This window comes from Bufo bufo, chromosome 4 (assembly GCF_905171765.1).
Source record: "Bufo bufo chromosome 4, aBufBuf1.1, whole genome shotgun sequence".
Lineage (NCBI taxonomy): Eukaryota > Metazoa > Chordata > Amphibia > Anura > Bufonidae > Bufo > Bufo bufo.
Window position 1 is genome coordinate 130,459,415 of NC_053392.1, and position 27,565 is coordinate 130,486,979.

The following is a 27,565-nucleotide window of genomic DNA, read 5'->3' on the forward strand; positions in this document are numbered from 1 at the left end:
ACCTTCTAGGAGACGTCCCTTGGTCACTACCTCTCAGAGACGACCTTCTTTCGCAGGGATCGGTCTTCCATCAGCATTTAAGGCCTCTTCGTTTGACGGCGTGGCCATTGAACCGCCATTCTAACGTGCAGAGGGTTTTCAGCGGCGCACTATGATTCATGGCCAGGAAGCCTGCATCGTCCAGGATCTATTACAGGACCTGGAGGTCCTTCCTGGGTTTCTGTGAGAGCCAAAATATTCCACCACTTTGTTTTTCTCTCCCCACGGTCCTGTCCTTTCTTCAATCAGGGTTGGTCCTTGGTCTGGCCCTTAGTTCTTTGGAGGGTCAGGTGTCGGCGCTTTCTATCTTTTCCAGCGCCCTCTGGCCCCCCTGGGGCCTGTAAGTACTTTTCTTCAGGGAGTGACACATACAGTTCCTCCGTACCGTCCTCCTTTACCGCCTTGGGATCTGAATTTAGTCCTCTCAGCGCTCCAGGCTTCCCCCTTTGAGCCCTTGCGGAAGATTTCTCTCCGACTCCTGTCCTGGAAGGTAGTTTTATTTGTCGCTATTACTTCCATCAGACGGGTGTCCAAGTTGGCGGCGCTCTCTTGCAGAGAACCCTTCCTGGTTATTCATAGATACAAAGTGGTTCTCCGTCCCGTCCCTTCTTTTCTTCCGAAGGTGGTCACTGACTTCCATATTAACAAGGAAATTGTCCTTCCCTCACTGTGTCCATCTCCTTCACACCCTAAGGAAAAGGAGTTACTCCATTTAGACATTGTCAGAGCTCTGAAGATCTATTTAGCAGCCCGGGGGCTGCTAAATAGATCTTCAGAGCTCTGACAACGATCCTTTCCGCCGTACGGACTACCTTTTTGTCGTTCCGGAGGGTCTTCGCAAGGGATTGGCGGCCTCCAAGGTGGCAATTGCACGTTGGATTCGGTCTGCAATTGCTGAAGCATACCGTGCCCGGGGCAAGGTTCCACCCTTAGGTGTCACGGTTCACTCCACCAGAGCGGTGGGCGCATCTTGGGCTCGGAGGTATCGCGCTTCAGCTGCACAGTTGTGTAAGGTGGCTACTTGGTCCTCCTTACACACTTTCACAAAATTTTACCAGGTGCATACTTATGCATCGGCGGACGCTGCCTTGGGCCGCATGGTCTTGTACGCGGCAGTTTCTTTGATGCATGCAGGGATGCTTGCTTCCATGGGTCTGTGTTTTTTTCTCTCCTTGTGGGCTGCTTTTGGACGTCCCACAGTTCCAATCTCTTTGTGGTCCCCAAAAAGGAGGGGACGTTCCGTCCCGTTCTGGACCTCAAGGCACTAAACTGCTTCCTTTGGATCCGCCGCTTCCGGATGGAGTCCCTGAGATCGGTTGTTGCGTCCATGGAACCGGGGGAGTACCTGTCCTCGATAGACATCAAGGACTCTTATCTTCATGTTCCCATCTACTTCAGTCATCAAAAATGTCTCACAGTCCGCAGTGGGTCCCTTTCACTACCAGTTTGTGGCCCTCCCGTTCGGCCTGGCCACAGCTCCCAGAGTCTTTACGAAGTCATGTCTTTATCCATCTCAGCGGCTAACATTTCTGGGCATGTTACTCGACACTTTTCAGGCCAGGGTACTCTTTCCCCTAGAGAAGCTATCCACTCTCCGTCTTTAGAGTCTCCCCTTGTTGCGGCCCTGTCCTCTTCCTATTCGTCAATACATACGGGCTATGGGTCACATGGTCTCTGCCTTCGAAGCAGTTCCCTATGCTCAGTTCCATACCAGCACTCTTTAGCGAGCCATTCTAACCAATTGGGATCGTTCCCCAGCCTCCCTGGATTGGCCCATACATCTCTCTTCCCCGACCCGCTGGGCTCTCAGGTGGTAGTTGGTGTCCCCGATGCTGAAGTCGGGTCGCTTCTTTTTTTCCTCTGTTGAACGGTGCTGACAACAGACGCAAGCCTCAGGGGTTGGGGGGGAGTGTTGGGAAATCTATCCGTTCAAGGCGTGTGGTCACGCGAAGAGCGCTCCTTCCCAATCAACATTCTGGAATTGAGAGTGATTCGTCTCTCTCTGCTGCATTGGACCGACCATCTCTGGGGACGTCGATTGGCCACGAGTGTGGCAAGCATCTCTAGTCACCCTTCTCGCTGACGAACCTTGGCGTCTTCCTCTTTGGGAGGACCTTTTGTTGCAGGGACCGATCTTCCACCTGCATTTAGGGTCGCTACATTTAACGGCATGGTTGTTGAAGCCGCCGTACTAAGGGCTCAGGGTTTCTCAGATGCTGTTGTCCAGACCATGATTCGGACCAGAAAGCAGTAGTCTTCCCAAATCTACCACCGGACCTGGAAGTCCTACTTTAGTTGGTGCGTGCGTCACCAGCTGTCTCCCATTCGTTTCTCGTTGCTGCGACTCTTGTCTTTCCTGCAGTCGGGCATGGACTTGGGGCTGGCTCTCAGCTCCCTCAAAGGGCACGTTTTGTCTTTCCATTCTTTTTCAGTGGAACTTGGCTTTGTTTTCTGCGGTTCGTACCTTCCTGCAGGGGGTTGCACACGCTGCGCCCCCTTTCCGTCCTCCATTGAATCCTTGGGATTTTAATCTAGTGCTCAGCGCTCTCCAGTCTTCACCGTTTGAGCCTTTGCAGCAGGTGTCGCTTCGTTTCCTGTCGTACAAGGTGGCCTTTTTGGTGGCAGTCACTTCCATCCATAGGGTGTCTGAACTCGCGCTCTTTCATGTCGGTCGCCTTTCCTGATCCTCCATCAGGACAAAGTAGTCCTTCGTCCTGTTCAGTCCTTCCTTCCGTTGTGGTTGTGCCGTCATTCCATCTCAATGAAGAGATCATTCCCCCTTAATTTTGTCCTGACCCGTGATTTGGTACGAGCCGTTCACATCTACCTGTCCCAGACGTCATCTTTCCGGCGGACGGATTCCCTGTTCATCATTCCAGAGGGGCCTAGATGAGGGCTGGCTGCGTCTAAAACTTCCATTTCCCAATGGATTCGTTTGGCCATTGTGAAAGCGTACCGGGTCAGTGACCGGGCCCCATCCTTCCGGGTTACTGGTCATTCTGCTCGGGCAGTGGGAGCCTCTTGGGCAGTGCATCATGGGGCTTCGGCCCTTCAGGTATGCAAGGCGTGTACCTCGACGTCTTTGCATATTTTATCCAGATTTTACAGAGTACATACTTTTGCATCTTCTGACGCTTCTCTGGGACGTAGAGTTTTGCAGACAGCTGTTCTCTGATTGGCCGGGGGGGGGGGGGGGGGGGTTGTTTGTTTATGCCCACCCTTGGGACTGCTCTGTAATGTCAAGTCTGTGTCCCTCAATGATACGGATGAGAACTAGATTTTTGTACTTACCGTAAAATCTGTTTCTCTTCCGTTCATTGGGGGACACAGCTCCCATCCGTTCTCTCATTTGCAGGCCTTTTCTAGACTGCGTGGTTCTGGGTTTGTACATAGTTTTTGTTTCCTGTTTTTGTAATGCTTCTCCTACTGCTTTTGCACTAACTGGTTTAGCTTAGTCCCTGTAGGAAGGGTTTAGCTGAAGGAAGGAACTCACACCTTTGTGCTTAGTGTCCACCTCCTAGCGGCAACACCTATACCATGGTCAAGCCTGTGTCCCCCAATGAACGGAAGAGAAACAGATTTTACGGTGAGTACAAAAATCTAGTTTTCTCTGCTCGCTGTCAGAGTCTGGTTCAGTAAAAGTTTATGGGCACATCATGATTCTGTCCTCTGCAGCCAGGAGAGAGTTCCATATGCGAGCGCTTCTCTCATCTCGGTCTAGGGATCAGACCCCCACCAATTAAAACTTTTTATGTCAGATGACGTGCTAAACTTGGGAATCAACTGCATATGATAATGAACTACATGTGGTGCTTTTTTTAGGTGATCATTAAACAAGAGCCAATTGAAACTTCTCAACAGCAAGAAACTCCTTCAACTTCTCAGCCGTCTCTACCGCAAATTGTTACTGTGAAGGGAAACCAAATGATTGCTGTTTCACCCCAGAAAACCATAAATACTGTAGATGGATCTAAGGTAGGCTCTTCTGCTTTCTTTTCTTTATGTTTATAACTTTGGCAAAGTGTATATTTGTAGCTGAAGTAGCTTTCCCACCAAAGACCTTTCCATAGATGTCTGTTAAAGGGAACCTGTCACCAGTTTTATGGTGTCCTAACTAAGGGCAACATAAATAAGTGACTGATTCTCTTAGCAAAATGCTTGGTCACTTTCTTTAATTGACCCAGTCAATCTGCCAACATCTTGTATTGAAAAGCTCCAGCTGATAATGATGAGTCCTGAATATTCATGAGCTCCTGACTCTCCCCGCCCACCTGCTGCTGAATGACAGTTTTTTTTCTCCATATGAATCAGCAGCAGGTGGGCAGGGGAGTGGCTATAGCTCTGAATTAAATATACGCTGGACTCAATGACATCACGCTGGACTCAAATTAGCATACGGCATGTGGCATCTTTGTGTGTATATTATGAGGTAACCATCTGTCACACCAGTAAGTGAATACATCCAAGGTACTTTTTAGTAGTTAATGATTGTATATATTGTATATATTAACTGGCTGCGGCGCTGCCAGGTGCATTTTCCCCTTCTAGGCGGTTTCTTGCCCTCTCCCGGGATACGGCGCTGGCCAAGTGCATGCGGCCCTTTCTGTAGGCAGAATTCGTCACCCTCTCCAGTTATGGTGCCTGCCATGTGCATGACCCCCCCTCCTAGGCGGGATACTGCACTCTCCCTGGCTGCGGGCTGGCCTTGTGCATGACCCCCTTCTTAGGCGGAATACTGCACTCTCACCGGATACGGGGCTGGCCATGCGCACGACCCCCTTCCATAAGCGGAACGCTGCACTCTCACTGGATTCGCTGCCGGCCTTGTGCATGACCCCCTTCCATAGGCGGAACGCTGCACTCTCACTGGATTCGTTGCCGCCCATGTGCATGACCCCCTTCCATTGGAGGAATACTGCACTCTCACTGGATACGGTGCTGGCCATGTGCACGACCCCCCTTCCATAGGCGGAACGTTGCACTCTCACTGGATTCACTGCCGGCCATAGGCATGACCCCCTTCCTTAGGCGGTATGCTGCACTCTCATTGGATTCGCTGCCGGCCATGGGAATGCCTCCTTTCCTCAGGCGACATACACACACTCTCACTGACTGTGTTTGTTCTCTCTAGCATACGGCATGTGGCATCTTTGTGTGTATATTATGAGGTAACCATCTGTCACACCAGTAAGTGAATACATCTAAGGTACTTTTTAGTAGTTAATGATTGTATATAATTAGTAGGGGTGCACCGAAATGAAAATTCTGGTCCGAACCCGAAACCGAAAATTCAGGATGCCCTTGACCGAAAACCGAAACCGAAACTGCCTTTTTGCCCAAATACTTTTAAAATACTTTTTTTTAAATGATTTTATTAATAATTCTTTTTCATGAATGAAATTCATCTGTGGGTGGCGCTGTTATGGAGAGGGGGATCTGTGGGTGGCGCTGTTATGGAGAGGGGGATCTGTGGGTGGCGCTGTTATGGAGAGGGGGATCTGTGGGTGGCGCTGTTATGGAGAGGGGGATCTGTGGGTGGCGCTGTTATGGAGAGGAAGATCTGTGGGTGGCGCTGTTATGGAGAGGGGGATCTGTGGGTGGCGCTGTTATGGAGAGGGGGATCTGTGGGTGGCGCTGTTATGGAGAGGGGGATCTGTGCACTGTTATGGAAAGGGGATATGTGCACTGTTATGGGCATAACAGTGCACAGATCCCTTTCCCCATAACAGTGCACAGATCCCTTTCCCCATAACAGTGCACAGATCCCCCCTCCCCATAGCAGTGCCATAGACCGATCCCCCTACCCATAACAGCCCCGGCCCTGCTGCTCACAGCATCACTCACTGCATCTTTATTTTACCTTACAATCGTGACGCTCCAGTAACAACTCTGCAGGCAGAGCGGAGGGCGGCGTAACGTCACTTACTCACGTGACGCACCTGCTCCGCCCACTTTATGAATGAAGGAGGCGGAGCAGGCGCGTCACGTGAGTAAGTGACGTTACGCCGGCCTCCGCTCTGCCTGCAGAGTTGTTAGTTACTGGAGCCTCACGATTGTAAGGTAAAATAAAGATGCAGTGACAAAGTAAACCGCCCGCCCGGCGCCCGCCCGCAGATGGTGGGTGACAAATCCCACACCCCATATTTTCGGCCGATATGTAACAATATCGGCCGAAGTGGATTAGGTGCATTTTCGGCCGATATTTTCGGCTGCCGGAATTTCGGTGCACCCCTAATAATTAGTTAGATTATAATCAAATATCCACATGACAGGTTCCCTTTAAGTCAGGATCCTGGCACTGGGATCCCCATCAATCAAGAGAATGGGGATATTGGACCGTATATGTAAATCCCATAGAGTAAGAGAGCAGTGAACAATCATGGTCACCTCTCAGTCCCTAACAAGAAAAACACAAAGCCTCAAACTAATAACACTAAGTACAAGTTCATATACAGAACATAACCTATAAATATGTTCCCGAAGGGAACAAAAACACGAAGCTCAGCAACATAAATCAGAATAATATCAGTTTATTTAAACTATTTAAACTATTTAAAAAAATAAAAATACATAATTAAAAGTATGCAGGGGATAACGTCAGAAATTGGTGACAATGACCATAATGCTGTACTAAATCACTGGCCATTGGCCTTACTACCCCTGAGCAGAATGTAACATATTATTACATATATTATACATATTATAATATGTCCGAAAAAGATTTCAGGGTAGCAACATATATTCACATAAATAGCCTGTACTGAGTTATATAGTAATTCAAGAGGGGGGTGTCCACCATAATCCTCAAATAACAAAATAAGGCTAAAAAATAATAAGTCACATCAGAACTCCCACCCACAGGACCCACCTGTAGACATGATCAGGGAAATGGCCAGATTATTGCCGCATTACGGACAAGGATAGGACTGTTCTATTAGGGGCCAGCTGTTCTGTTCCCGCAAAATATGGAATGCACACAGCTCTCATCCGTATTTTTTGCGGATCCATTTTTTTGCAGACTGCAAAATACATACGGTCGTGTGCATGCGGCCTCACCTATTAGGTTGGGGTCTCAGAGGTGGGACTCTGACCCATCAGACATTTATGACATATCCCAAGGGTATGACATAAGTCTTTGGTGGGAAAACTTCTGTAATATTTATAATTTGAAAGAACTTTGGTATTGATGTAATCGCCACATCTACTACTCCGGATGTGATGTGCCAGCTTAATTCCCTCTATTTTATGTGACATAAAAACACTTGTGCAACAAGAATATTGATCTAGTAGGTCTCCATCATGTGGATTAATATCGCATGATAAACATCAGGTTTAGATTATGCCACTGATTTCCCTCAGGTATGCCGCTGGACATTTGACTTTCTCTCCTTTTCCAGGTTGTTGGCATTCCTGTTGGGTCGTCTGCCCAGGCCTCAATTAAACCTTCTGTAACGATCAGTGGTGGCCAGATACTTGTTGCCAAATCCAGCTCTTCAGCTGCCAAAGCTGTGGGAACAAAGCAGATTGTTGCTCAAGGGGTAGCAAAAGCTGTTGTAACCAGTGGAAGTGCCAATGTGTTATCCCAAGCCACACAAAACATATCTAAAACACCAGTCGCATCTGCTGTAACAACAAAAACTGGATCCCAAGGATCAGGTACAGACATAACAGGTTTTGGATAACATGTCTACTTTGTCCTATTCAGACAGTTCCCTACAAATGAAAACCTTAAAGGGGTTATCCAAGTTCTCAAGGAGCCCCCCCATGTGCTGGGCCCCTCACAGGTAATATACCCCGCTCCCGGCGACACTCCTGGTTCCCGCACTGCCGCTGCTGCTTCTCCCTGTACACGGATGTAAGTATATTACCTGTGAGGGGCCCTGCACATGGGGGGGCTCTTTGAGAACTTGGATAACCCCTTTAAATGCACATTGCATGCCTGGTATTGCAGCCAAGTCCATTCAAGTGAGCAGGTCCTTGTATTGTAATTCTAGTATGTTATTTTTCTGTCCCTTTTTCCCTTATGTATTGTTTAGCCGATGTTTAGTCTACATTAATGGAACAATCCTTTACCCAGTTTTAGCCTCCTACTGGCAGGACCAATGCTCAAACGTCCCCACATTAGCAATGTGAAAAAAGAATTTCAGCGAGTACTTCGTTTTCTTCCACCTTAAAAATATATATATATATGTAAAAATTGCTAAGATTCAGGTTTGCTGATGCAAATTTCACCATGATCTGCGAGGTGTCTCCATAGAGCCTTGTCATGATCCGAATCACCCTCGGCTACATATTACATGATCCACCTGAAGGATCATGACAGCTTTGTGCATGTGTTTCAGTATCCTTTTTGAGTACAGTCATGAAATCGCTATTATTAACCTATTGTGGTACAGGGGTGACGAAAAGGTATTAGTTGCAAGGAAACCTGACATTTCATTCATTTATTTACCATTTAAATGGTCTCTCTGATAACACCGGGGGACTAATATTCAGGACTAATATTTTAACTGATTACCAAATTTTTCATTTCTCGCCCATCTTCCTTGGGGGACACAGAAGACCATGGGTATAGCTCATCTCCATAGGAGGCGTGACACTAAGTGAAAACTGTTAAGCCCCTCCTCCAGCAGCTATACCCTCAGCCTGGAGAGAGAGACTGCCAGTTTTTGCTTAGTGTCCAAGGAGGCAAGACACTCCCTGCCCTGCAGGGTTGTTTTCTCCTATGTTTAATTTTTGATTTTTACTTTTTTCTTTTTCTTCCAGACATCAGGGAAAACAGAGACGCAATAGACCTCTCTGTTTCTCCCGGGGTTGAGCTGCGCCAGTGCCGGTCACCCGCACTGCTGCCTCCCCCACAGAAGGCAAGGAGGACCAGGTCAGCCTAGCTCCCCTGCATCCCGCCAGCGCAAGGGTCGCCCGCACGCCAAGTCCCTCTTCCAGCTTCCTGCCACTACGGTGCCAGTAGCTGAAGGGGCGACCCTGCTGGAACGGACCGAGGGTGAAGACGGCTGATGGTGAGAGAGTGGCTTCTACAGCCCTACGTCCCCCCCCCCTACCCCCGGTCTCCTGCGTGCCTGACCCCCATACTGTGCCTCTGGACCATTCCCCTGCTGGACCTAGGCTGGCCCCTGGGGTGCCGCAGGCCGGCAATCTGCTCCCTGCTCCCCCTCTCCTGGCCCCCATAGGACATGCAGCTGGCTGTCTCCCCACCACTAGCTGCAGAATGCTGCAACATAGGTTCAGCCGCATTTCCCTTCTACTGCCGATTCCTCCTCTATCCGCACGGGCACCCGGTCTCAGGGTCCCCCCATCTCCTTACCGGTGCGTTGCTCAGGGCCTGGGGCCCGCTCCTGACTGCAGTGGCGTAAGGCCTCGCCTCCGGCCCGCGGGGTGGGCACCCGCGGCCGGCATGGACATTCCGGTTGGCCGGGGCGCAGCAAAATTTGTCTCAGGCTTCGCGGCCTGCTGGGCCGCAATTCCGGCACTCCATCCGGGCCCCTGACTCTTCCGGCCTGCGGGGTGTTACTGGTCTGCGCCTGATCACATTGGGTTTTCTCCCGCTTGCCCAGGCGACTCCAGCGGGCACGCTAGTGTTCGCTCCTGGCCGTGCTTCGTCCAGGATCTGTTGTCAGACTTAGGGTTTTTACCTGGGGTTCTGTGGGAAGCTGGGAATTCCCCCACTCTGTCTTTCTCTCCCCATGGTTCTGTCTTTCTCCAGTCCGGCCTGGACCTGGGACTGGGACTCTGTTACTTGAAGGTCAAGTGTCGGCGCTGTCCTTCTTCTTCCAGCGTTCCCTGGCCCTCTGGGCCTGTCAAGACCTTCTTCCACGGAGTGGCTCTTTGGTTCCTCTGTACCGTCCTCCGGTACCGCCCTGGGAACTACATACTGAGCTCTCGGCGCTCCAATCTTTCCCTTGGAGCCGTTACAGAAGTTCTCTCTACTCCTTCTGTCCTGTACGGTTGTGTTTCTGTAGCCATCGTGTCTCTGACGGGTGTCTGAAAGGCGGCCCTTCTTGTTCCGAGCCTTCTGTCCTTCCCCAGGACAGGGCTGTTCTCCATCCCGTCTCTTCCTTCCTTCTGAAGGTGGTGTCTGCCTTTCATCTCAACAAGGCTATCGTCCTCCCCTTCCCACCCCCGGGAACGGACACTTCACCCATTTGGACGTTGTTTGGGCCTTGCAGTTTTTACTTGGAGATCTCCGACTCTTGACGACGTTCGGTCTCTTGTGTTTCCAGGAGGTCCGCGCAAAGGTTTGACGGCCTCCAGGGTGGATTTCCTCCGCTTTATCAGAATGGCTATTGCTGAGGTTACCGCACCAAGGGCAGGGTTCTGCCTTTGGTGTCACCGTTCATTTCACCAGAGTGGTCGGTGCCTCCTGGGTCGGAGGCATTGGGCTTCGGCCATGCATTTGTGCAAGGCGGCCACTGGTCTTCCTTGCACGCCTTACCGAGTTCTACAGGGTGCATACTCGGGCTTCGGCGGCTGCTGCCTTGGTGGTTCCTTGATGCCTTCGGGTGCTTCGCTTTGGTGCTGTGGTCCCTCCCCTCTTGGACTGCTCTCGAACGTCCCAAGGTCTTCTGTGTCCCCCAAGGAAAATGGGTGAGAAAACAAGATTTTTGTATAACTTACCAGTAAAATCTCTTTTTCGCTCTTCCTTGGGGGACACAGCACCCACCCATTCATTGTTTTTCTCTACACGGTTTCCGAGTTTGTTTTACCCGTTGGGTAGTTGGCTTGTTGGTTCCACTTGTTGGACTTTGCCTTTTCTCACTACTTGGACACGCAACTGGCAGTCTCTTTCTCCAGGCTGAGGGTATAGCTGATGGAGGAGGGGCTTAACAGTTTTCACTTAGTGTCACGCCTCCTAGGGAGCTGAGCTATACCCAAGGTCTTCTGTGTCCCCCAAGCAAGAGCGAGAAAGAGATTTTACTGGTAAGTTATACAAAAATCTTGTTTTTATAACACAAACCTAGGTTTTAGAGGAGGAAAATCCCAAAAATATTTTTCATCAGATGTCAGATCAGACCTCCAATCTTCATCAGACCTCAGTTCAGACCCCCAATCTTCATCAGACCCCCATATTTTAGCAGACCTCAGATCGTACCCCCAGTCCTTATCAGACTTCAGATCAGACATAAAATACATAAATGAACTCTTCCTGCACTCACTGCTCTGGTCTTCTGCCGGCCCCGCACTGCACTATGACCTGACGTTGCACAGTGTCCGGTCATAGTCCTCGCCTACGTGCACTACATTCTGACGCTTTACAGTCAGAACACGTGCAGTGCCGGGCTTGAAAGATAACCAGGTAGTGGTGAGTACAGTCAGCGCAAGCATCGCAACAGTCACTGCTCCCCGCGCCTCCTACATACTGATATACTCCATAATGAAAGCGCCCATTAGTATTCACTATAAAAGATGCACTGCCATTTTCCCCATTTGTAGGGGAAAAATACGGTAATATTCTGGGTCAGCAGTGGGGATAAGTAGTACAGACAGTTGCCTGGTCCAGAAAAATTCAACTCCTTAAACTGCAAGACGTGCCATTTGTATTTTAACCCCGTAGTGACTACAAATACGCCTTTTTACGGCGGTCACTAGGAGGCCTTAGGCTGGGATGCCGCCTTTTCACTCCAGCCTTGTCTAAGAGCTTTATGGGTCTCCCGTGCATGCAGTGCAGAATGGGGGCTCGGCTCTCGCATAAGAGCTGCTTTAACAGCCCGGACAGGCAGGAGTGCCGAATCGGACTGTTTAACCCCTTAAATGTCGCGGGCAATTGCACCCGCCGCATGTATGCAGTGACAGAGTGGACTCCCTCTGTCTTCCATCGATAACCCGCAAATTAGATCGCGGGATGCCGATGTGTGTATAAATCAAGCCTTCACACAGCTCCATAGAAAGAAAAATAAAAAGATTATGGGTCTTGGGATGAGGCAATGCAAAAAGATTTTCCTCTTTAAAAAAAAGAAAATAATAATAAAATGAAAAGGGGACACAAAAGTAGTAAAACCTAAATATATATATATATTTGGTATCGCTGTAATCGTACTGACCCAGAGAATAAATGTATCATGTTAAAAAAAAATAATAATTATTCTGTAAAAACTCAGTTGCAGTATTGCTGTTTTTTCCCCATCTCACTCCCAGAAAGAGTTAAAGGGAACCTGTCACCTGCAAAACGCATATTAAAACCGACCACAGTACCTTACAGTATCCCCCAGTGTGTTGCTAATCATATTTTTTCTTTGCTCTTTGCGTTTCTTCATACTTGTTAAAAACGTTGTTTTAATGTCGGTTGGCGCTGTCTCCGAGTCAGGCTTGAAGTCAAGGGGGCAGCGGCCTCCTTGCTTCAAGTAAAGCTAAGCCCGCCCCTTACCCCTCCTCTACAATTAGATGGACATGCTGCCGGGATCGCGCTCTTCTAGCGCATGCGCGGTACGCTGCCTGTTACAGCGTGACGGCCGGGCGCGCGCGCGCAATCAAACTGTCCGGAGCATCCGCAGTCAGCAAAATGTAGGCGGGTGAGTGAGGATCGCGCTGTAACAGGCAGCGTACCGCGCATGCGCTAGAAGAGCGCGATCCCGGCAGCATGTCCATCTAATTGTAGAGGAGGGGTAAGGGGCGGGCTTAGCTTTACTTGAAGCAAGGAGGCCGCTGCCCCCTTGACTTCAAGCCTGACTCGGAGACAGCGCCAACCGACATTAAAACAACGTTTTTAACAAGTATGAAGAAACGCAAAGAGCAAAGAAAAATTTGATTAGCAACACACTGGGGGATACTGTAAGGTACTGTGGTCGGTTTAATATGCGTTTTGCAGGTGACAGGTTCCCTTTAATAAAAGTTAATCTGAAAAATATGTGTGCCCCGAAATGGCACTATTAAAAACTACAAATTGTCCCACAAAAAACAAGCACTCATACAGCTACCTAGACGGAAAAATAAAAAATTATAGCTCTTGAAAGGAGACGATGGAAAAAAAAAAACACTTGGTCAGTAAGGCCCAAAACCTTCTGGTCATTATGGGTTAAAAGACAGTACAATCGCTTTGGCAGTTCTGCGGATAAAATTGATTGCATGGTTTTACACTAAGTATTTCCTTTCTTTCTTTTTATTCAGTTATGGCAACCTTACAGTTGCCATCAACAAATTTGGGTAATTTGGCAAATCTCCCACCGGGAACCAAACTGTACCTAACCACCAACAGCAAGAATACATCTGGTAAAGGAAAACTTCTGCTTATACCCCAAGGGGCAATTCTGAGAGCTGCTAACACTGCCAGTAAGTGACTTTGTTCCCTATACCTGTATTTACAAAGATTAGTTTTTGTATAATTCTGTAATAATCTGCAATTCTTCTACACTGACACGCAGACATCTTGTTTCCTGCATTCAGCAATCCCCGCCCATATTAATACCCATAGACCTTTGAAAATTGCCGAAGGCTCTGTTCACATATGGTCATGGCTTCCATTCCTAATGGGGTCTGTCAAAACATTCTGACTGCAAAAATAACTCTGGCTCCTCCCAGCCCACCATCAGTTAGATGGTAACACTAGGGGAAGCCATGTCTTGGCGCACATTTCCCCTGGGCCTGGTACAAGGGAAAGGTAGCATTACATGGTGACACTAGTTTCTGGAACATAGAGGGCAATACCTCACAGGACACTTCTATCTATAAGGTTTATGTGCCTTAATAGCGGGTCTGGAAAGAGGTTTTGATCCCGAACCCCCTTCCCCTATTTAAGCAATTTTTCAGGGAACAGTTTCTTGCATGCTGAGGTTCTGTTTTGTAGAACTTGCCACAGTGTAACCACTGCCCTACAATACAAGGCTCCCGCCTTCAATTTCATTACTTGTTTTCCAGATCTCCAGTCGGGCGCATCTTCAAGTGGCGGCTCAAGCACAGGAAATACTGCTTCTGGATTACCCCAGCACCTCACATACACATCCTATATTCTAAAACAGACTCCTCAGGTAGGTGTAGGACTCGGATTTGATGTAAATGTAAAGAAATCTGCAGCACTCGCCAGTATGAAAAAATCCAATAGTGGTTTTATTCCAAAAACATCAGGATAATGCAACGTTTCGACCTTCCTTGGTCTTTTTCAAGCAATCCGAGTTAAATCACAGCACTGCTCTTTCACAGTATTTGCCTGCCCAAAGACACCCCTAGCCTCTCAATGTACAGGGAACGTCATGGCCTCTTTCATTTGAATTGGGCTGTGCTGAAGTTCCCTGCACAGTGGGTGGTCGGCTGAGCTGATGTGTAGGTTGTGGAGCTTGCCATAATCAATTCTTGTTCGGCTGACAGATATTACCCCTGACCATACACATGCATGCTCCTCTTTTGCTGAATGTGCGTGATCTCAGTAGGGAGAAGGGAATAATAACACCACTGGTGGCAGATTATCTCTCTTCAGAATAAAGGATTGGCTGTAATCCTGTAATCCAGCATGCCTAAAGTTAGAACACCCCCCTACTTAGACAGAAATGAACAGATTTGGCCATTATTCATCTAATGCAGGGATCAGCAACCTCTGGCACTCCAGCTGTTCTGAAACTACAACTCCCAGAATCCTCTTTTCACTTCTGTGGGAGTTACAAGAACAGCCGAGTAAGTTTGCATGCTGGGAGTTTCTTAGAAGCTTGCTGATTCCTGATCTAATATATATGGCCACCAAAGGGCTGTGGATTGAGAATTGTTGGATATATTAAAGACCATGGAAACCTTCTACTCTTAAGCCTCATACACACGACCATATTAACTTTGTGGGCTGCATATCCGCGAAATATGGATGCAGTCCATGTGCTGTCTGCAATTATTTTTGTAGACCCATTGACTTCAATGAGTCCATGATCCACATTTTGCAGACATGCTCTTTTCTTTGGAACGGACATATGGATGCGGAGAACACACGCAACTTTGTGTGCTTTCCGCATCCGTACATCCATTCTGCAAAAAGATAGAACATGTCCTTTACTTGGCCCCAATATGCAGACCACAGACCCATTGACGGAATTAGATCCATAAAATATGTGGATGCAACATGGATAGTATCCATATTTTGTGGACCACAAAATACTTATGATTGTGTGCGGGAGGCCTTAGTGTTTTGTAGGATCCACTTTAGTCCGACTCAAAGTGGAAATGTAATAAATATATTCCTGCACCATTAATGCTAGGACATTGTGTTGAGGATTACCATACTTAGGCTGATGTCTGTTTGGCAGGGAACATTTTTAGTTGGTCAGCCATCTGCACAGATATCAGGAAAGCAGGCCACCTCCAGCGTGACAGCTCCGGGAAGTGTGGGAGCTTCAGTGCAGGGACAGCAAACTTTGAAATTAAGCTCTGGACAGAAAGGCGCCATTATTACACAGGTAAGCCGCAGCTCATTGTGCTTCTAGCTTGCCATTTTTGTGTAGGCGAGAGAAGCTAATGTATTCCTTAAAGGGTCACTAACTTCATAAAGACATACCAAAAGTTTAGGTTGGTAGCGCTGAGAGTCCTACTGATCCCTAGAACGAGGGGGGAGAAGCACGCGCTGTCTCTCCTTGCTGCTGAGGATGAAATCGAGATGGGCCATTAGCCCGTCTCCCGCAGCAAGGAGAGAGAGCTTGATATGCGTGCGCTTCTCTCCTTTTGCTCTAAGGATCATGGGGGTCTCAGCGCTCAGACCTCCACTGATTTAAACTATTGGTATGTCTCTACGATATACCTAAAGTTTTCTGAAACGTTAGTAACACTTTAAAGTGACACTTAAGTTAAAAAAAATATTAAATCACATTAACTCGGGATTGAACAAAACACTTGACTTTTGAGTTGCATATTTGTCAATTCCCATCTCCTGTCCTGCCATCCAAGATGGCTGCACCACTTGTCAGACTGCTTTCTGCTTCCCACAGTGCTGGCCGGTCCAAGAGCAAGGCTAGATAAGCAGGAAGTTTATTGGACTACCAAATAACCAGTGTGCATATGTTCATTCCCAAGGTAATGTAATTTTTTATTTTGTTTTTTGAACCACAATGCATTTGGAAATTCTTCAGACCCTTTCACTTTTCACATTTTGTTATGTTGCGGTCTTGTGCTAAAATAAACTCTGGTTTTCCCCCATTAATCTGCACTCACTACCCCACAATGCGAAAGTAAAAACAGAATGTTAAGATGTTTGCAAATTTATTATAAAGGAAAAACTAAAATTTTGCCTGGGCATAAGTATTCAGATCCTTTCCTATGACACTTGAAATTTAGCTCAGCCGAACCCCCCTCCAATTTCTCTTGATCATCTTTTGAGATGTTTCTACACCTTGATTGGAGTCCACCTGTGGTAAAGTCAGTTGATTGGACATGATTTGGAAAGACATAACCCTGTCTATATAACATCTCACAGTGGCCAGAAAGAAGCCTCTCCTCAGTAAGAGACACATGAAAGCCGCCTGGAGTTAAAATAAATAAATAAATCACTTATTGGACTCTCAGACTGTGAGAAACAAGATTCCCTGGTCTGATGAAACCAAGATTCGACTGTTTGGCCTCAATTCTAAACGTCAGGTCTGGCGGAAACCAGGCACTGGTTGTCACCTGCCCAACACCATCCCTACATTGAAGCATGGTGGTGGCAGCATCATGCTGTGAGGCTGTTTTTCAGTGGCTGGGACAGGGAGACTGGTCATATTTGAGGTAAAGCTGAATGTACAGAGATATTCTTAATGAAAACCTGATCCAGAGTGTTCTGGACCTTAGGCCAGGCCAAAGGTTCACCTTTCAACAAGACAGTGACCCTAAGCACACAGGAGTGGCTTAGGGACAACTCTGTGAATGTAGTTGAGTAGTCCAGCCAGAACCCAATTGGACATTTCTGGACAAACCTGAAAATGGCTGTCTACTGACGGTCCCCATCCAACCTGACAGAGCTCGAGAGGATCTGCAGAGAAGAATGGCAGAAAATCCCCAGATCCAGATGTACAAGCCTTGTGGCCTCATACCCAAGAAGACTGGAGGCTGTCACTGCCAAAGGGGCTTCAACTAAGTCCTGAATAAAGGGTCTGAATACTTATGGCAATGCAAGATCTTAGTTTTTCCTTTTCAAAGATTTCTAAAATCCTGTTTTTACTTTCTCATTATGGGGTACTGAGTGCAGAATGATTGGGGGGGGGGGGGACGACTAATTTTTTAGTTATTTTTGTTTATTTTAGTACAAGTCCGCAACATAAAACAAATTTAAAAAGTAGGGTCTTAAGACTTTTCAATTGCCCTGTAAATAGATTCAAAATTCTGTTTACTAAGGGGCAGATTTGTCAAAACTGTCTTAGTTCCCCCCCCCCCCAGCAACCAATCAGATTCCGCTTTAAATTTTTTAAAGAAGCTTTTAAAAGTGAAAGGTAGGATCTCATTGGTTGCTATGAGCAACTAAGTCAGTTTTCCTCTACAGCAGTTTTGATAAATCTCCCCCCCTTTTATTTTCATTATAATGATCAGATCTCCTTTTGTGTTACATTGTTCCAAATACTTTTAAAAGTAAAAGGGGTTGTTTGAGATAATTTAAAAATCTCAGACAAGCCCTATAATTGCTTAACATAAAAAATCATGGTATATTTACCCCTTTCTCCAGTGCCTTACTCTGCAGGACTGGTCTGGTCCTCCTGCCGCTGCTCCTTCACAAGCAGCAGTGGTGACGGTATATGGCATGTGACTGCTGCAGCCAATCACTGTCCTCAGGGGTGTAACGCTGAGGGCAGTGATTGGCTGCAAAGGTCACGTGCCGCACACTTGCGTCACTGTGCACATCACAGTGTTGGTAAATGTGTTTTAGTTGATTGTTTGACGTGAATCTGTTTGTGGCTGGAACTGGAATAGGAAATAAAGAGAACCGTGATATTTTACGTGTTACAGCCTTTTTGTTGCAGTCTCACTTTTTTAATCACGTTTCAGGCAAACAGTAGTACACCTGGATTGGTAAAAATATCTGAAAATGTACTAAAGTCTTTGCCAGTGACATCTCAGACACAGAAGCCTGGTACTACACTACTAAGGGTTGCAGGTGGTGTTATAACTGCAAGTACCACATCATTACCATCCGTGTCTGCAAATGGACCTGCGCAACAGGTACAGCTTAGTGACAGTCTGCAAATAGGCACCCTGTACTCTGTGTGTATGCATAGATATATAATGTCACTGTGTATGCAGGTCTCCAGAAAATGATGCGACATTTATTACAGTTATTAAACACAGAATAACTGGATTCATATCTATCCTCCCCTCTGAAATCATCACTGGAACCTCAGGGAGGCCTTCTGGATCCCTGGGAGAGTTTGCAAACCTCCAAGGCACCATACGAGGGGCTATTTTCTCCTTGAACTTTAAATGTGTATGGCGCTGGTATGCTGCATAATCACTCAGCCCCAGATGCATTAAGGAGGTGGGCAGCAGCACGAAAAAGGGTTGTGGTCGTAGAAAGGACCTGAAAAGAGATGTAGTTATGTGCTGCAAGTCAGGACCTCCAAGAAGACAGCTTATGGTGAAAGTTGGCGAGTATGCTGGAAAAGCCAGTGGGTTTTGGAACTCATATAAGCGGTCAGTTGGCGTTGACTTGTGTGACGTCAGTGTATTAGCATGTATGTATAATTGTATCTAGAGCAACTGTGCAAGGAAGCCGCTTCTGAGGAATGCCCGAGACATAGCCAGTGTTGAAGAAAAGGAACGAAGAAAAATATCATATCTCGCCTATAATTTCACAAAATGCACATGGGAAAGGGTTGTGTGATCCATTGAAAGCAAACAGGAGCTTCTAAGTCATAAGAAAATACCTCTGAACACTATTTAGTTGAATTTTTTTTATTTAGGATTGTAAAAGGTTTGTGCTGAATTTTTTTTCTCTCTAGGTCATCAATATCAGAATGGCGGGGGTCCTCCACCCCTGCCTTTCAGCTGTATAAGGGAAGGCGCACGCAGTGTGGGCGTGCCGTCTCTCTTCCTGCTCGCCATAAACATAGCAGTAGCAAGCAGGTAGAGAGACGGGAGATGGCACGTGCGCACTGCGCTTTCCTTCGCTTCATACAGCTGATGGGCGGGGGTGCCGGGTGTAGGACCTCCGCCGATCTGATATTGAGGACCTATCCTGAGGTTTGGTCATCAATATTAAAAGCCCAGAAACCCCTTTAAAGGATAGTCCATCACTAGCTGACCGGCAGGGGTCCACACCTCGCCGATCGGCTGTTCTGTGCAGCGTCTGTGCCAGAACTACACAGCACTGTGGACTACACTTGTCACTGCAGTGATGAGCGTAGTCCACTACAATGTTGACGGTACCATGTATTGTTGGTGACAAAGCTACACAGAAGAGCTGATCAGCAAGTGTGCAGTGAGTCAAACCCCTGCCTATCCGCTAGTGATGGCCTGTCCACTTAATGAAGGCTGGACAACCCCTTTAAATGGATTGTATCACCTAGATTATTTTACCGATTAGAAACAGATTCTGAAACATTTTCTTTCTTTCTAACCGGTTTTGTAGATTTATTATGGATTACAGGGTCAGCCATCTTGCCTTCTGCTTTGCGTTGTTCACAGCAGTACCGAGATTTGCTTTACAGCAGCCGAATGGATGGACTATAGGCAGTCAGGCTGGAGATGACTTATTGATTTCTATGGGGGAGAGTGAACGTGCTCTGTGCAGGGAGGAGTGGATGAGCTGTGGCCATTACCTATTGTGAATAATGGATTCTGTTTTAGCTATATACAGGTGTTATCTTTCCTTGTGATAATGCGATGACTGACTATTAGGGTTATTGGCCAGATGTGACACATGCAGGATTATAGTTTTTTTTTTCCTCGCACATTCCATTGGGGGACACAGACCATGGGTATAGCCTAGGCCATTACTAGGAGGAGACACTATGCAAATAAAAAAGAGAACTCCTGCTCCCCAGGCTATACCCCCATGCTCCACCGGGAGGACCCCAGTCTTGCTTAGTGTCGGATAAGGAGGTGACATTTTAGACTCTCTACTCCCGTTTATTTTTTTCAGCAGAGGACGCAGGGTCGCAATTTTGCTTCCCTGGTCTCTGCTCCCCCAAGAAGTTAAGTGGAACCAGGCTCGACCTGCAGCTCCGGCGGCCTACCAGATCCGGGGTCACCTATCCTGCTCTCTTACCAGATCACTGCCACTCCTTGTGCCAGCTGACTGAAGAGGTGACCCCCGCTGGTGTGGAGCAGAGGGCAAAGACTGCAGGACGCAGATAGGTATACGGCACTCCTGCAGAGCCCCCCGCCCTCCCTCTGTCTCCTGGTGCGACAATTAGGGCCGCTTAGTGGGTGAGTGAAGGGGGGAAGGATTCCTGTCTGGGGCAATCGCTCTTACAGAAGTGGCAGCTTCCTCAGCTCTCCCACAGCCGCGACTCTTATTTTTCATACTTCCTGCGCCTCTTGCCTTGCCTCTGGACAGGATCCCCCCCCCCCCCCCTCCTCCTCCTCCTCTCACTCAGCCCAGTCCTCCTTCCGCCCCGTCGGAGCCCGCGGAACCCGCTTAGGCCTCTGCCATTTCTAGGGTGGCCGCTGATTTAGCCCAAGTCTCTCGGGCCGCCATGGCCTTCATGGAATGCATGGCGTCCACGGATCCTGTGGCTAACACCAATCCACTTCCCAGTGGTTCCCACAGAGGACGCTCGGCCGCTAAGAGGCAGCGTACACAGCAGCATCCTTCCTCGGATGATTCTGCTTCCCCTCCTTGCCTGGAGGCCCGTTCAGACACTTCCCCTTCTCGCAGGGACCATAGATCGGAAGGGGAAAGATCCAGTTCTGACGAGGACACAGAGCTGGAACCCTCGCCCAAACTGTCCACTATGGTGGCAGACTTGGTGGCGGCGGTCTGGGTTACTTTTGATATCCAGGGGGAATTTCCTTCCGCTGGTAGCCAGGAATTCCCTCTTTTCCACTCTAGGAAACCACAAACGGTTGTATTCCCCATCTATGGCGAATTCAACAAGGTCCTCTCTAAGGCCTGGGACCGCCCTAATCACCGGTTTTCTGCCACGAAACACATGGATACTCTTTATCCATTTCCAGCAGAAAATGTGCAGCAGTGGTCTCCTCCTCCTAAGGTCGGCCCGCCGGTGGCCAGATTGGCTGAGAAAACGGCCATACCTGTCTTGGACGGTTCATCTCTACGGAACTCGGTTGACAGGCGTTTGGATTCTCTGTCCAAAGCCATCTTCACTCTGGCAGGCACAGGCCTGCGGCCCGCTTTCGCCTCGGCCTGGGTATCCAGAGCGCTTTCAATATGGTTGCAGCGCCACCATCAGGACCTAGCGGAGCAGGATGCCTCTGCGGACACCTTGAACTTTGTCCTCCAGATGTCTCAGGCGACGAAGTTTCTCTGTGAAGCTTCCTTTGATGTTAGCATTCTTTTTGCGCGGGATTCGGCCCTTTCGGTCACTCAGCGCAGAGAAGTCTGGTTGAAGGTTTGGGACGCTGACGCTTCCTCCAAGCGTTCCCTCACTAACCTCCCCTTTGCGGGTTCCAGGCTTTTTGGTGCTAAGCTGGACGAGATCATCTCGGACGCGACGGGGGGCAAGAGTACCAACCTGCCACAATCTAGATCCAAGCGCACCTTTGGAGCTCGGTCCTCCGGTTCTAGGAACCAGTCCTTTCGTCGCTTCTCCTCTTCAAGATCTGCGGCGGCCCCCTCCCGGGTGGCTCTCAAGACTCCCGCAAGAAGCCTGCCTTTAAGCCCCAGCCTTCCTGGTGCCCGCGGCCACAATCAGCCCACCCCGCGGCTCCGAAGCAGTCCTCCGCCATCCGGTTACAAAATAGAATTCACTTCCAGGCCTCCGGAGCGTTTCTTCCCTTCTCGGGTTCCGGGGGATCCGGTCCAGGCCTCGGCCCTTTTGCAGGCGGTCTCTTCCCTTTTGGACAAGGTAATGATTGTTCCAGTCCCCCTGGAGGATCAAGGCGCAGGTTTCTACTCCAACCTATTCGTTGTGCCAAAGAAAGAGGGATCGGTGCGTCCGGTTCTAGACCTGAAGCTGTTGAACAGGTCTCTGCTGGTCCGGAGGTTCCGGATGGAATCCCTCCGCTCCGTTATTGCTTCTCTTCTTCCAGGGGAGTTCCTCGCGTCTGTGGACATCCAAGACGCCTATCTGCATGTCCCTATAGCAGAATTTCACCACAGGTTTCTGCGCTTCGCTGTCGGCGGGCAGCATTACCAGTTTGTCGCCCTTCCCTTTGGGCTGGCTACGGCCCCTCGGGTATTCACGAAGATCTTGGCGCCGCTCTTGGCGCTTCTCCGTACCAGGGGCATATCTCTGTTGTCCTACCTGGACGACATACTGATAAAGGCTCCCTCCCTTCCCCAGGCCAAGGACGGCGTCCGAATCACTGTTCAGACTCTGGAACAGTTCGGTTGGCTGATTAATGTCCAGAAGTCCTCTCTTCACCCCTCTCAGAGGGTGACCTTCCTAGGGATGGTTCTGGACACCATGGCAGCTCGGATATTCCTTCCGGATTCCAAGTCCTCTCGGATTCAGGAGTCGGTATCTCGCCTACTGCGCTCCCGATGTCTCTCCATCCGGGAGTGCATGAAGGTTCTGGGGCTTATGGTGGCCTCCTTCGAGGCCGTCCCCTTTGCCCAGTTTCACACTCGGCCTCTGAAGCGGGCGATCCTGTCCTTTTGGGACAGGACATCGCCCGGTCTGGACTCTCGGGTCCGTCTGACTCCTCGGGTTCGTGTGGAACTCCATTGGTGGCTGTCCCCTCAAAACCTGACTTCAGGGAGGTCCTTCCTTCCGATCTCCTGGACAGTCGTCACCACCGACGCCAGCCTCCTGGGTTGGGGTGGTGTTCTCCAGGCCCGGACGGTTCAGGGGGTTTGGTCGGCGGCGGAAGCCCGCCTTCCGATCAATGTGCTGGAGCTCAGAGCAATTTTCCTCTCCCTTTCTCATTGGACTCCTCTCCTAGCAGGTCACCCGGTAAGGGTCCAGTCGGACAATGCCACAGCCGTGGCTTACGTCAACCACCAAGGTGGGACCCGCAGCCGGACGGTGAGGCAGGAGGCGGAAAGGATCCTCCAGTGGGCGGAGACTCATGTTCCAGTACTGTCGGCAGTGTACATCCCAGGGATCGACAATTGGAAGGCGGACTTTCTCAGCAGCAACACAGTGAATCAGGGAGAGTGGTCTTTAAATCCGGAGGTTTTCGAGGACGTCTGTCGCCGGTGGGGCCGCCCGGACGTCGACCTGATGGCATCCAGGCTCAACAACAAGGTTCCCACGTTCCTGGCCCGTGCTCGGGATCCGGAGGCGTACGGGGTGGACGCGCTGGTGTCTCCGTGGCAAGGCTTCCCCCTCCTTTATGTCTTTCCACCACTGCCTCTACTACCAAAGGTCCTTCGCAAGATCTCATCGAAAGGGATCCCGACCATTCTCATCGCCCCCAATTTGCCTCGCCGCGCCTGGTTCTCGGACGTCACTCGGATGCCGGCAGACGTTCCATGGCCTCTTCCTCTCAGGGAGGACCTACTGTCTCAAGGACCGCTCTTCCACCAGAATTTACGGTAACTTCGTTTAACGGCTTGGCTGTTGATACCGCCATCCTGAAGAAGAGGGGCTTCTCGGACTCTGTTGTGAAGACCATGATCAAGGCCAGAAAACCAGTTTCCTCCCGGATATACTATCGTACCTGGAAGGCCTTTTTTGCCTTTTGTGAGAAGCTAGGCGTTTTTCCCCTTCGTTTCTCTGTTCCGGCGGTCCTCTCCTTTCTCCAGTCGGGCCTTGAGATGGGAATGTCCCTGAGCTCCCTGAAAGGCCAGGTCTCGGCTCTAGCCATTTTCTTCCAGCGAATCCTGGCTCTGCTCGGTCCAGTGAGGACTTTCCTACAAGGGGTGGCGCATTCGGTCCCTCCGTATGTTCCTCCCCTGCCCCCCTGGGATCTCAATTTGGTTCTGTCTTCCCTCCAGGCGGCGGTTTCTTTGAGTCTTCTCACCTGGAAGGTGGTCTTCTTGGTGGCCATCACCTCGATCAGGAGGGTATCGGAGCTGGCCACTCTTTCCTCTAGGGAGCCCTTTTTGGTCTTCCACCAGGATAAGGCGGTGCTTCGCCCGGTCCCTTCATTTTTGCCCAAGGTGGTCTCCGCCTTTCACCTTAATGAGGATATAGTCCTGCCCTCTTTTTGTCCATCCCCGGCGAACCGCAAGGAGCGCACTCTCCATTCCCTGGACGTTGTTCGTGCTCTGCGAGTGTACCTGTCAGTTACTGCCCCTTTCCACCGTACGGATGCCCTTTTTGTGATTCCTGAAGGGCCTCGTAAGGGTCTGGCGGCTTCCAAGGTCTCGGTAGCTCGGTGGATTCGATCGGCTATTGCCACGGCCTATCGTGCCCGTGGCAGGGTTCCCCCAGCTGGGGTTACCGCGCACTCCACCAGGGCGGTGGGGGCCTCCTGGGCTAGGTGTAATCGCGCCTCAGCATCTCAAATTTGTAAGGCGGCCAACCGGGTTGTCCATACATACCTTTACAAAGTTTTACCAACTGCACTCTTTGGCATCGGCTGATGCTGTCCTTGGGCGCAAGGTATTGCAGGCGGTAGTTCCTGTTTGACCGCTGGGCGTTCCTCCTGGAGGTGCTGATCTTTTTCCCACCCCATAGACTGCTCTGGGACGTCCCAAGGTCTGTGTCCCCCAATGGAATGTGCGAGAAAAGGAGATTTTTTGTGAAACTCACCTGTAAAATCTTTTTCTCGTCTTTTCCATTGGGGGACACGGCTCCCTCCCATTCTTGCCTGTTGCAGGAGGGGTTGGTTTAGTTCTTCGGGACCTTAGGGTTATCGGTCCGATGGCGGTATTCCTTTGTTCTGTTCTCTTTAGTTTTTTTGTCTCCTTCTCCTACTGCTTATGCACGCGCTGGGGTCCTCCCGGTGGAGCATGGGGGTATAGCCTGGGGAGGAGGAGCTCTCTTTATTTGCCTCCTCCTAGTAATGACTTGTCCTAGGCTATACCCATGGTCTGTGTCCCCCAATGGAAAAGACGAGAAAAAGATTTTACAGGTGAGTTTCACAAAAAATCTCCTTTAAAAGACAGATGACTTGGAAAATGAGATATAAACATGACCAAAATGTTTAAAAAGGATGTTTAACATAAATACCTGATTTATGATATGAACAATAGATCACTTTCTATTCCCATTAAGTGCGCCTCAGAAAATACTGACATGAAGGACAGGAATAATTATGCATCCAGTTATTTTGTGTTTAATCATTATGAAGACTGTAGATCACTTTATAGGGGATTGTTTTACCTTTTCTATCCGTCAGCAGGTTTGTCGATACAGAACTGCTGACAGACTTAGGAAGAGTCCGGAGACAGGGTGTGATAGATACCTTTGTCTTTGGTTTTATTGGTTGTAGTGCTGAAAATATCAACTTACAATTCTCCCGGCTACGCTCCAGCAAATGCACCAGGGGCCACTGTCTTCAGGCTCAGTGTATGATCAACAGTGGCGGATTATAATAGGGACGTTTGGGGCGGCACCCCCATGCCAGAAATCTCTGTGGGGCCAACACTGTCCATATGTACACAATGCATTCAGTGGCGCCATCCTAAGCTGCACGGCCGCACAGCTTCTTTTGTAAGCCCGCCCGCTCTCCGCTGTGTCCTGGCTGGAAGATGAGAAGGTGAGAGGAGCATTGTGGCAAGAATGTAGTACGATAGATGTTATCTGCAGTCCTATGTAACACCCCAGATAACATAAGTTAAAGAGTTTTTTTCCAGGATTTACAGGATAGGTCCTCAATATAAGTTTGACGGGGTCCGACTCCCAGCACCCCTGCCGACCAGCTGTTTGAGGAGCCTTCTCACTTCTTACCAAGTACAGCACTGTCCATTTAATAGCGGCTGTGCTTGGTATTGCAGCTCAGCCCTATTGAGCTGTGCCTAGGCCTGTGACTGATGAATGTGATATCACATGGCCTAGGAAGAGGCTCTTCATACAGAAGAAAATAACTGTTGGATGGCACACAAAAGGGAGGATGTCAGGGGAAAATGGAGGAAGGGGGTCCAAATTTAGGTTGACAGCCTTGGGCCTGTGATGCACTTAATCCGCCCCTGATGGTCAGCTTCACAGTCCCTCATCTCTGCTGTGACAGCTGTTGTACCCAATCAGGAGACCGCTACAACTATCACTCACAGCAGAGCAGAGGGGCTGATCATCCACTGAGCCTGAAGTACTGAAGACTATGGCCCCCGGTGCACTTGCCGGAGCAGCACCAGCAGGATTTTTTTTTTTTTTTTTTATTACTATGTCCACTAAAACTAAGGTCAAAGGTATCTACCACCTCCTGTCCCCGACCCCTGTCTGTCAGTAGTTTTGTATAAACAGATTCCCTTTTAAAGAGCTTCTATTGCTTTTGATCAAAAATCAGATTCCATTTACTGTCATTTCAAAATGATTTCACAATGAAACGGAAAAGCCCATGGTAAATAAAAATGTCCCTTTAACCTAAAGCATTTTAGGGGAGATTTACTAGTCATTACTAGTGTGAACTTGTGGTTTGCAAGTTCGGTGTACAGGTTCGGGTTATCTTAGAATTCCGTAATGGATTTCGTTTACCACGGACCATAATGGAATTCTATGACGGCATGCACCACAGAAGCCTATAAGAGGCATTCCGTATTGCATTTCGTCATAATAGAAGTCTATGCTGGCCATTACGGAGTTCTTAGATAACCCGAACCCGAATCGCAAGTTCGCTCAACACTAGTCATTACCTCTTGGGTTACAGTCCATACCATGAGCAAAAAATCTTCACGAGGCAGCTGACAGATCCTGTCCACCACATGGTAGTTTGTAGAACTGAAGAGTTTTAAAGAGGACCTGTCAGCTCTGCTAACATTTCCGTATTAGTAAAAAAAATTTAGAGCTCTGCATTTCTATTTCTCTGTTATTCCTCCTGAAAATGCATGAATAGATTGCCAACTGTGTAATACCATTCATCTGGCCAAGAGGGAGAAGATGGAGCTACTTCCCTGTACAACCAAGGCTGACTACATCATCTTTTTGGCAAGGAGAATTCCCAGTTTCTAATTTTTGCACACATTACCAGGAAGAATAACAGAGGAATCACACAACGCAGAGTCGTAGAGTTTTGTCTACATTGTAGCCTTGAAAGTTGTATATTTTAAGGCATCTGTGTGTGCTAGACATGAGTTCTACACAACAGATGTCCTAAAGGTGCAAATATATTGTCCGTGGAGTGTTCTTTGATCCTTCAGGTTTCCAATAACTATGTCATTACCTAGCCACCTTGTTTTCTCCAGGTTACCGATGGTTCAAGCCCCTCTGTGCCACCTGCCGCGTCATCCAGTAAAATTCCTGTACAGCAACCCACGGCGGCACAGACCAGCAGCCTGGTGAAGCTAGTGGGGAGCAGTAAATCTGGTGCATTGCCAGTCCCAGTACTCCCATCGAGAGGCACACTTAGCCCAATCCCCAGCACTGCTCTACCAACAGGTATTCTGATCTCGTATGCACGTACAGCATCT

General features: G+C 48.8%; 1 protein-coding gene across 3 annotated transcripts in view; it reads left to right on the top strand.

Moving 5' to 3' along the window:
• The window catches only part of YEATS2 (YEATS domain containing 2), a 106,021-nt gene that overhangs the window by 56,461 nt on the left and 21,995 nt on the right, over positions 1-27,565 (top strand). For 2 of the 3 annotated variants that reach the window (XM_040427885.1, XM_040427887.1), the window contains exons 14-20: positions 3,862-4,014; positions 7,437-7,695; positions 13,159-13,320; positions 13,906-14,015; positions 15,273-15,422; positions 17,974-18,147; positions 27,341-27,533. In XM_040427885.1, coding sequence (XP_040283819.1) covers positions 3,862-4,014; positions 7,437-7,695; positions 13,159-13,320; positions 13,906-14,015; positions 15,273-15,422; positions 17,974-18,147; positions 27,341-27,533 — 1,201 coding nt within the window. The remainder of the gene's footprint in view (positions 1-3,861; positions 4,015-7,436; positions 7,696-13,158; positions 13,321-13,905; positions 14,016-15,272; positions 15,423-17,973; positions 18,148-27,340; positions 27,534-27,565) is intronic. The other variant, XM_040427888.1, reaches the window with a different exon arrangement.